The following is an 11,403-nucleotide window of genomic DNA, read 5'->3' as shown; positions in this document are numbered from 1 at the left end:
TTACAGAGCTCTCATTTGGAAGACAGTGAATCAGCAGTGATACTTTGCTGTGAATGTGAAGAATCAGAAATCTTTAGTGATTTCAATGTACGTAGGTATATGGTTTTATAAAGCCTTTGATGACTCAAGGAAAAGGTTTATTGGGGAGGACTAAATTTGGCTCTTAAATGCAACTAGTGTGGTGCCTATTATTTATGCTGGCCCTACTCAGCTACATGTCTGGAAAGACAAATAGGTTTCTTGGAATGAGTGTATGTATAAGTAGTATGGTGTAGTTATATACGTCTCCGTTCAAAGCATGTCTATCAAAGTAGGAAAACAATACTGTACCATGAAACCCTAAATGAATCTCCTTCATTAAGGAATATGATTGTCTTTATGGCTTTTTCCCCCCTCATGCATATTCCCCCTAGCCCACTTTGGTGGTGGGGATTGAAGCCAAGGCTTTCTCCCTAATTTCCAACCCCAGGCCATTTTTTATTTTTATTTTGAGATAGGGTCTTACTAAGTCTCTAAATTGGCCAGAATGGGCTCAAATTTGCAGTCCTCCTGCTTTAGCCTCCCAGAGTGCTGGGATTATAGGTGTGTGCCTCTACACCCAGGTTTCATTCATACCTTTTTTAGTGGTCAATAGTATCCTTTTCCTGGTGGCAACTGCTTGGTATTGGTGCTGCTGCTGGGCCACCATCCCATATATTCATAGGCCTAAAGGTTCTGACTGTTAATAAAGGTAAGCCAAATATGGTTGTATTCACTGGAGTGAAGAGATATAACCTGATCACCTCAAATATAGAACATTAAACTATATAACTATTTCATGAAGTGTTGTAAATTTTGTTTATTCCATCTCACCTTCCATGTAGTTTTCAAGGAATCAGGATGAATGTAGAGAATGACTTTAAACGACTTATTTTTATAGATATTGCAATGGGTGGTGAGTGAGATTAGTCCAGAGATTCTCGGTATATCCTGAGATATAAGTAAATTTCCCCTTATTCAATAGCCTGTTCTTTTTCCTTAAAAGGGTGTTCAAATATCTTGGAGTGAAGGGAAGAGTAGTGGGTAGGGAAAATGAATGAGCTCTACAACTGTCAATTAGATATTTTTCTTTGGACCAAAAAGGAAAAAAGATAGAAGAAATCTGAGAGAGTCTGGGCTAGAAGAATGCAGACCTAGTTCCAGTTACTTTATATTTATGACAATTAGAAATAAACAGGACCGGGCCAGGGATTTAGCTCAATGGTTCCGCTGCCTGCCTCACAAGCGGAACGACCTGAGTTCGATCCCTGGTACCAAGAAAAAAAAGAAATAAACAGGACCAATTCTTTGTGAGAGGCCCTAGTCCCCCCCACCCCGCCCTCCGCTTCTCCTTTCAATCCAGATGTCTAATTTACACTTTTTTTTTCTTTTTTTGGTACCAGGGATCGAACTCGGGACCTTGAGCTTGCAAGGCAGGCGGCAGAACCACTGAGCTAAATTCCCGGCCCTCTAATTTACACTTTTATCTCTTTGCTTCCCACTGAATCTAAATTGAAGTCTCAGATGGTGATACCCTGGTTTTAATTGTGCTGATCTTTACCATGAAGTATACGAAGATTTGGAGTAGCGCATTCCAATTGGCAGATTTGGAATGAGGAAAGATTTTATACAAGCAGAGTTTTGGACTGTCACACCTTTAGGAAACTAGGCTGGTGTTCGAATTTTCCCTCCATTTTTATGAACAATCCAAGATAGTTTGTATCGAATTGAAGCTAATAACGTGGCAACCCTTTTTCTCATTCAGAGATTTGTTCTGTATCTTGCTGTATAACGGATCCTACTTAACAAATCCTATAAAGTACAGTTAACATGCTTTATAAAAGCTGAATTATGAAACACTTTTAAATGGTTTGGCATACTTGATTTTTTTCCCCTAGGATTTTACTGAACTTTTCCAGTAAAAAGAGATCTTTTCCAACACATTGTTGAGTTTCACTACTGGAAATTCTATCAAAGTAGGCTGTGCTTCTCATGTAAGTTACCATAGTATTGCTTGGTCTTAAGCTTTACTTCATCTTCATGGAACCTTCACAAATTATATTGACTGACCTGGTTATACTTCATTCTACATTGATGAAGAGTCTAGAATGGCATGAATTCAGTCATTATGACTCACTAAAAGCTGAATTGTGCTCATGTCCCTAATGCTTGAAAACATTAACTGATGAATCCACATGAACACTCCTTTATTATCAACATTTAGCAGATGACAGAGTGTGGGGAGGTTATATTCTTCACCGAGTGTTGTATAAGAAGGGACAACAGTGTTGACATCACATATCAGCTGACAGCTATCAATGAACTCATTACCAGAGGGCAGCATCATTGATGGAATATGTACCAGGCTCTTTATAAAGTTATCCTACAAAATTTATTTGTTAAATCTGTAGTGGCATTCTGTAGCTTATTCTGGCTTATTGTTTTGACTGATTTTGTCTTGAAGAGACCAGTGCATAGGACTGTACATAAAAATATTTTTATGAAGTGGGACACGTGAGGAAAGGGCAACTCTAGTTTTAATGGTTTTTCTCCCTTAGGAAGAATTAGTTAGGTATATCCACTTAGAAATTATACTTGATTGCTTTATTGCCAGAACTTTAATTCATTTAAATCAGGTTTGTTGGTTTTTTCCTCTTCAAGAACCAAGAATGGTTAAACAAACTTGACTGACTCTTTGAAGGTATTGCTCACTCAGGGAGTATTTCCCATGTCCCCTCCCCACCCTCACACCTCTTTTTTCTCCTTATTTCCATTCCTATATGAAAGGGAATGAAGAGTTTCTTCTTAACCTAAAGGTTTAACTTCATGGGGAAATGAGTTATGTATAGAGTAAATTGATTGAAAAAAATCTTCATTATTTAATTTTCTTCAAAGGAAGTGATTGGAATCTTGATAACTATTTGAGGTAGAAATATGATATAAAGAGGAAGAGTAGATAATAAAGTTAATCACTGAAGAACTTACTCTTCAATCTTGGGATAACAGAAGTATGAGCTTTGATTAGTTATATTCATTCTTTCACCAGGCATTGATTGACTCTCATGTGCAAATCACTGAACAAAGGGTCTGGGAGTTGAGCATAAAAATATAGAATCTATGCTTAAAGAATGAATAATCTATACTTTCCATTTCTTTTTTTTGGTACCGGGGATTGAACTTGGGTCCTCGCGCTTGTGCAGCAGGTGGCGAAACCACTGAGCTAAATCCCCGGCCCAATAATCTATACTTTGACAGATAAGGTTTATGGACATTCATGGAAAGCCATGTAAAGGAGAGGGGAAGATCATCACATCCAATACATGAGAAGAAGAGAAGGAATCTGGATAAGTGAAAAGACATTTGGTTGGTGGCTAGTTTGGCTAGAAGGCTGACTGCCTTCAATCTCCTGAGGCTTTCCTGAAAGAGAAGGAGTATGGAGGGGCCCCTACCCTTTTTCAGATTCCACTCTACCTCCAGAGAAACAGAAAATGGTTAAAAGCTATTTGCTCCTTCTGATATGCACAAGGTTGTTGGGGAGGATTGTCTGCTCCAGAGCAGACTTGACAGTGTGACTGGAAGAGGCCACAGGAGATATTGGCCCTACCTGCAGGAATTTAATGTTGGCTTCAGATATTAAGGAATGTAAGTAGTGACTAGAGTAGGTTATGTTGCTAGTGGATGTAGCAACCACTGAGACTCCTGAGGGTCCTGAGGTTTCTACCCATTGCCTTCCATGTATCTACTGCCCTCCAGCCTAGAAAGAGAAAAGGCTCTGGAGAAGCTGGGATTACACTCATGATCATGGGGACTCAGCTAAGAAGAACTGTATTCATTATCATTGTAGGACTCTTTCTTCCCCAGCCTGGTGGTCAGGAAAATACTTGCTATATTAGTTTATTTCCTAAGAATAAAATATTTCTTTATTTTTCTCATTTTCCTGTTTTCTGACTCCCACCCCTACCCACCCACATAGTATAGTTTATCATACTATTTTCATATTCTGTTTCATTGCTTGGCCTGGTTTATTATATTCTTGTAGGGAATGCATTTTCCCTCTGTACAATCAGAAAAGCTTTTGTTTGAATAGCCCAGTGAAAGGAAGAAATGTCAGCCTTTCGTGTTATTAAAGAAAGCAAAAAGAAAAGGTCACCCTCTAGAATCAAATATGAAGAAGGCAGACAAAGAGAGGAAACTTAAAATGTAAGAATTACTTGGTTTGTGCTAGGATGTAGCTCAATGAGTAGTAGAGTGCTTGCCTGGCCTATGCCAAGCCCTGGTTTTTTGTGTTTTTTTTTTAATTAGTTTACAATTTTGTTTTGTTTTGGTGGTTGTGGGGATAGAACCCAGGACTACTTATGCTAGGTAAGCACTCTACCGCTGAGCTACATCCCTCTTCTAGGTGAGGACATGGTCTTAGAATATAATATCCATTCATCCATCCATCCTTTTATGGTACTCAGGATTGAACACAGGACCATCTCACTGATCTACATCCCCAACCCTTTTTTTAAATTTTTGAGACCAGGTCTGTCTAAGTTGATAAATTGACCATGCTGGCTTCTGGGTTTACAGACTGACACAATTGTCCCCAGCTAACAATGCTCATTTAGAGGTCAGCTTCTAGGAGAGTATTCACATGGAGTCATTTTGTGGAAATGGCTTGGAGGAAAGAAATATTAACCTAATAGCAAGTTCAAGATGAAAGGTTTAAAAATTTTTTTAAAAATTAGCATTAAGGTAAACCCTATTCAAGGCCTATTGTGGAGTAGCCAGTTCTTATGGATAAAAGATGGAAGGAACTTTATTCTTCAATTGTCTTCTGAAACATCTTTTTTTTTTTTTCCTGTGGGGGGATTCTGATCCAAATGATAATATTGGTAAGAAGCCTCTTGTGCTATTAAACTTACTTTATTTGTTCCAGGATAAGATGTAAAAAAGCACAGTTCAGCTGTTTATTCCAGAGTAATTATTATGAAAAATAATTTTTCTTTTGTTTTTAAAGATCTTACCTGTTTGAGTGACATTTGAGAGGTGAAATTTGTAGTAATCTTGAGTACAAAGGTAATTTTTGAAATTAGCTTTAACTCAGTGGTTCCTCTCACCCCAGTCAAGTCAGAATCTCTGTGAGTAGGACTCAGATACTATTGGTAATTTTTAAATGTTCCCATGATTATTCCAATGTAAATGTTATTAAAGGTTTAGAACCACTGGTTTAATTCTAGCTACACTAATTTTTGCACCTTCAAATCAGAAGTCTAATCTGCAGTATTTATAACATCTTTTTCCTAACAGCAGATGAAACTTGAGAGGGGCTAGAATCTTAAGAAACTGTATGTATTTGATTACTCAGGTACCATTCATTTAACCTTTCTTCAGTGAAATTCCTTGGCCAGGCTTTTATTAAAAGAGAAGCAATACTGGGAGGCTAAAGCAGGAGGATGGAGTCCAGCCTGGGCAATTTAGTGACTTAGTGAGACCCTATCTCAGTAGGGTGTATGGGAGGGTATAACTTAGTATGAATTCCTTGGGTTTAATCCCAAGTACAGTACTATTTTTAAAAAAGAAAAAGGGAACAGTTGCTGAAATTAGTGATCCAAATCCACTGGATCAAAATAAAGGGTTAACTTTTCCATATCTCATAGAAGGATATAAAGACTTATACTTCCTGTGTTGACACTGCAAATGAGCTCAAGAAAACAAATATCACTTTGTATGTTATACTTTTATTGAAATAAAATAAACATAAAGAAAAGTGCATTATTTTGCAGTTTTATATACAACTTAATTAATTTTTACAAACTGATATTTTCAGAGCATCAAGAAGTTATGGGGCTGGGGATTTAGCTCAGTGGTTCTAGCGCCTGCCCCACAAGCGCAAGGTCCCGAGTTGGATCCCCAGTACCCAAAAAAAAAAAAAAAAAAAAAAAGTAGTAGTTATGTAACATGAACCTAGATCAAGAAATGGAATATACCATATATCCCAACCAGTTCCCCCTTCTTCCAGCCACCTTTTTCCTCTGTTATGACCAGTACTCTCCTGGTCATCACCCCTCCCCCACTTTCCTGACTTTTTGACAATATAGTTTCGTGTTTTTTTGGTACAGGGGATCGAACTCGGGTCGTTGTGCTTGCACAGCAGGCAGTGAAACCACTGAGCTAATAAATCCCCGGCCCTGACAATATAGTTTTGATGTGGGCATGAAGACCTTCTCTGACTTCCCACAGTCAGGGCTCAGAATCATGCAAATAGTAGGTCTTAGATAAGACACATCATCTTTATTTTTTACAAAGGTCAATAGATGATAGTGCAGTGGGAGTTGAGAATCATGATTCTTAGAAATTCATTATGGAGCATTTACAAGATTATAGATTTGGAAGCATCTGAAGACTGAATTTAGATTATTATAAATACTATTGGAAGGTAGGTTAATAAATCAAGTTCATGTTTCAGGAGATAAGGTGGTATATGTCACTGGAAATTGGATATATTACTGAGGTATTTTATAGTCAGATTGATTCTCCATTCTTTTTGTGAATTTCTAGAGTGCTGCCACTATTGTATTCAAACACAGTCTTCCTCAACCCTATTTGCTCTCAGATGTCCAATTTCTCAGTTAAAACAAATGACATAAGGGAGTTATAAATTTAATAAAGCCTTAATCTTAATGCCCCTATCTTCCAGGTCACTCTCAATGCCTTTTTTATGTTTTCTCACAATATGCTTTGGCAGTAGGAAAGGAGTAGTAATTCTTCATATTGCTTCACACGTATGTAAGTTGAGTTTCAAAGGCTATGTCTTGCTGAGAACAATATATTTTGTGTAATTGAAATAATGGCTAACATTTTTTAGCACTAACCACGTGCCTGGCCCTGTAATATTTGTTTTACTTGTATAATCTCACATTGCATTTCTGACATCAATAGTGTTATTTATCCTTGTTTTAGAAGTGAGAAAACTGAGCTCATTTATTCTACAATTATTTGAGTTTACTCTGTGGCAGATACCATTTTAGGCAATGCCATTTTATTCATCCAGTGATGAATAAAGCAAACCCTGCCCTAATGGAATTTATAGTCCCTTGGGAAAGACAGATAATAAGAAAACAAGTATGAAATTATTTTAAAAGTGTTATGAAAATGCAAATGGGGAAACAATTATAAACAATAGCAAGGCAAAATAGCCATTTAGGCAAACCCTAGTCAAAAGGGATTCTCTAACATGGTGATATTTTAGTTCATAATAGCTAAGGGATTTGCTTAGGGTCACACATCTAGTAAGTGGTGATGTTCAGATCTGATTCTCAAGGTTATAATCACCATGTTATACTGTAGCCAGACATATGCTTGGCATCTATTCCAAGCTGTGACCTTTCTCTCTTGTCATATCAGCAATTATACTATGATACTGTACCAGATTTTCAGAAGGAGCATCATAAAATTTATAACCTATAAAGTTGTAATAATAAAATAATTCTTTCAAGAGAACCCTGTCTAGGGCCCGGGATTTAGCTCAATGGTTCCGCCGCCTGCCTCACAAGGGCAAGGACCCAAGTTCAATCCCTGGTACCAAAAAAAAAAAGAGAGAACCCTGTCTCCTACAATGCTTCTTTAAAGAGAATCATAGAAGGCAGCAGGGAGAAGAAAGAGCAGAAAGAGCTACAAACATTAAAAGAATTTCAGCAAATAATAGCTCCACAGGAGCTGATAATCTGCTCTAACAGTACTAGGTTCATTTGCATTGGGAAATGCCTTCCTGGCATTCATGAACTGGGACTGCAAGTTCCATTTTGGATCAACATCTCATTTCCTGGCCTTAGTTGAACTTAGCTTGCAGGATCTGATCAAGGAACCAAGCAAAAGACTGCTCCTGGAAGAAGCCAACTAAGAAGTACCAGATGATGACTAGAACCTCCAGGTATTTGGAAAGAATGTGGGAAGAAAAGTTCTGCCCTTGGGAAGGGAACAGTAAAATACAACTTTGAATTTAAATGCCACAATCTTCTTTTGACTCCAGTGTAGTGCTTGGCCAAATTACTTTTTTAGGGTTTTCCAAGAGAGTATTTCTGATTGCTGCTGGCCCCAGAGTCTACCTACTCCAAGGTAGTAACATTTCTCCAAGGAAATAACAGCAATTTTTAGGTTGGTCAGAGTCTGTACAAGTATGATGCAGGTATTCTGATTCTGGATTATGAATAATGCTTTTCGTAAATTTCTGTTTGGAAAGAATTCATGTATCATATTCATATATACATCTTATTTGGTGGTTATATTGATGAAGATTACAAATTGGTTTGATACTGGCAATCTGATAGCTTAGTCAAAAGTTATAATAATGTTGGGCCAGGGATTTAGCTCAGTGGTTTTGCCGCCTGCTGTGCAGGCGCAAGGACCTGAGTTCAATCTCCAGTACCAAAAAAAAAAAAATTATAATAATGTTTAAATTCTTTGACTTAGAAATCTAATTCTTAAAATGTTTTTCTGAAGGTATTATATACTACAGTATATATACTGCAGTTTTAATGAATATGTTTAATTATGGGGGAGGCTATAGTTAAATAAATTATGATAACATTAAAGAAACAAAGTGAAAGCTATAAAAACTATAGTTTCATAATTATAGATGAAATGTTGAGTGAAAAGAGTAAATGGAAAAAGTAAAGTTGCATCTCTACCTCACTCTTATGATAGAATAAATTATAGAGAGATCAGAGAATTAAATGGAAAACATGTATAACACCATAAGGGAGAAAATTTTTAGAAAAAATAGGGGTAATTTTTAAAAATAACTTGGAGTGGGAAAACTCTTCTAAAACATAACACAAAGCCCGGAAAACATTGACAAATTTAAACACATAAAGCCAAAAAATTATACATTACAAGATCCTAAAACAAAGTCAAAAGACAACATGTTGGGAAAAAGATTTCCAACACATGTGACACAAAGCTAATTTCTGTAATGCATAATGTCTTCTATAATATTTTTTAAAGATCACAAAAAATATGCAAAGGAAATTAACCAAGCTACACAGAAAAGAAACACAAATGACTCTTCAACATATGAAAAGATATGAAATAGTCCTCTTAACAAATACTAACTTTTACCTCTGTTTTTGTGTTGGCAGGGGCATAAAGGAAATGTTTTTACTATATATGGTTAGTGGCATGTAAATTATAATACCTATCAAAATTCTAAATGCCCAGAAACTGAATTATACCATAAATTTCATTAGCAGAAATTTATCCTCCAGAAATATTCCTGTATGTATGAAGTTTTTTATATTTGAAGATATTCATTACATCATTTGATACAATTAGAAATATCTAAGATGTGCATTATTTTCCATCTGAACTAATATGTACAGTAATTCTATCCTAAAGATATTGTTAAAATACCTATACCAAGATCAAATTAGTGTATCATTTATTTTTTTAAAAAAATAAAGAGCAATATACTTAGGTACTTAAATTTGTTTAGAATATATCTTGTGATACACATGAAATTTTTTTTACATGAAATTTTTAAATATTGTCTTTAGGGAGAAAAATAGTATGACCAGGGAGCAGGTATAAGATAGATACTTACTGTTTAATGATTATCATATTGTACTTTTAAAAATTAAAATTGCCTTGTGCTTATTGCCTACTTTTTAAAAATACTAAAAGGGAAGAGGTTGAACAAAATTTCATAGCCACAATTCATTTATTTCTTCCATAAATATTATATTAAAAAAAGAAAAAAGGGCTGGGGATTTGGCTCAGTGGTTTCGCCGCCTGCTGCGCAAGCACAAGGACCCGAGTTCGATCCCCAGTACCCCCCCCCAAAAAAAGAAAAAAGACAGTTCTTCTATTACTGTCAGCCTAGAAAGAGAGACAAATATATACAGTGATTGAAATAAAGTGTGGTAAATGCAATAATGGTAAGAGACGTAGTTGTGTATACTAGGTACAATTGTGGCACAAGAACAGCATAATCCATTTCTTGATATATCATTTAAAATTAATAAAAGTTACATATATACTGATTACAATTATATAAAACTATGTATAAATAGATAAATAATGAAAAGAGGAATCAAAACACACCAAAGAGGTTTAAATTAAAAGTTTCATTTAGCTGGTGAGGATATGAAAGGCTTTTGGAGTGTCTTAAGTTGTCTTATTTATATTTTAGAGTTAATTTTTTAAAATTCACTCTAGAATTTTAATAATGAAGTAATCCAGGATTCTGCAGGGACCTAGCAATAGATTAGAGTCTCTTACTCATAGTCCTAAAGATGGGAGGATAGAGGCTGGGGATGTAGCTCAGTGATAGTACACTGGCCCTGAGCTTAACCCCCAGTACAAAAAAAGAAGGAGGGGTGTGAAATACTGTACTTTTGTATTTCCCCTAAGTTATTACCAGAAAGAAAGAGGCTATTATCACACTCTTCTTTTTCCCTACCATTTAAACCTGAATGTCCACAGGGCTGTGTACTGTGTTTTGGAACTTATTAGCATACAGGTTGTCTGTAGAAGTGTTCAGTGATCTTCGGGCAAGGTGTCTTTCTAAATTTTTATGAAACTGCTTTTTTCTTTCTCAAGTGTCTAACACTAGCAGACCCTCATCTGGTCCATTTTTGTTTTGTTTTGTTTTTTATCTGATCCATTTTTAGATGACTTAAGAGTGAGCTGCAGAGCAGCTAGGACTATATTAAGCAATTCTGGCATTCAGAATTTATGGCTCTTCCTGTTATAAATTCCATATAACACGTAAATAGCAATTAAAATCCACTAGAACATGAGTCAAATGTGGTATTTCTATGTAGTAATAATTTTAAGTTCTCCCATGAAGTTCAGGATAAATGGTCAGCCTCTGTCTCTCATTAAGTCATACATTAGAGCACTGCTGCTTATTTTCTTCCCCACTGATGTTTTCCACTGGTCTAGTTCTATGCCTGTACTCTGAACTAATTAAACTGGCTTAATCTGGAGCAGCCACTCCAGGCATAATACCAAAGGCAGAGGAGAGTGACCTGGGCACTTCTTTACTGACTGTATTCATACTTTCTTAACCCAATGTATTAAGGGATTGACTTTAGCTTCTATTTGTGTATAAGGTTACCTTTCAATCTTTTTTTTTTTTTTTTCTTTTTTGGTACTGGGGATTGAACTTGGGACCTTGCACTTGTGAGGCAGGCAGCAGAACCAGTTAAATCCCTGGCCTCAATCATTAATTTTAATAAATGTATATAGAGTATCTCCTATGTGCTAGGCACTATATTGCTTTCAAGGCCATCAGGGGACATACAACAAACATAGTTCTTCCCTTTGAAACTGAAGTATTAAAGGAGAAAAGGCATTAAATAACAAAATTATGCAGTAAAATTTAAAATCATAATAAAATTC

The 11,403-nt window shown here is 36.0% G+C and overlaps 1 protein-coding gene across 5 annotated transcripts in view; it reads left to right on the top strand.

The window, feature by feature from the left end:
- Positions 1-11,403, top strand: part of Ssh2 (slingshot protein phosphatase 2) — a 303,918-nt gene that overhangs the window by 66,355 nt on the left and 226,160 nt on the right. For 3 of the 5 annotated variants that reach the window (XM_087191952.1, XM_087191950.1, XM_013076775.3), the window contains exon 2: positions 7-87. The exons of the other annotated variants lie outside the window; for them this stretch is intronic. In XM_087191952.1, coding sequence (XP_087048078.1) covers positions 86-87 — 2 coding nt within the window. In that variant the 5' untranslated portion in view covers positions 7-85. The remainder of the gene's footprint in view (positions 1-6; positions 88-11,403) is intronic. 5 annotated transcript variants of the gene reach the window in all.

Source organism: Heterocephalus glaber, unplaced genomic scaffold, assembly GCF_053883595.1.
Source record: "Heterocephalus glaber isolate CG9 unplaced genomic scaffold, H.glaber_assembly_v1.0 deba00001564, whole genome shotgun sequence".
Classification (NCBI taxonomy): domain Eukaryota; kingdom Metazoa; phylum Chordata; class Mammalia; order Rodentia; family Bathyergidae; genus Heterocephalus; species Heterocephalus glaber.
Note: the sequence above shows the minus strand (reverse complement) of the source record. Positions and strands in the feature narration are given on the sequence as shown.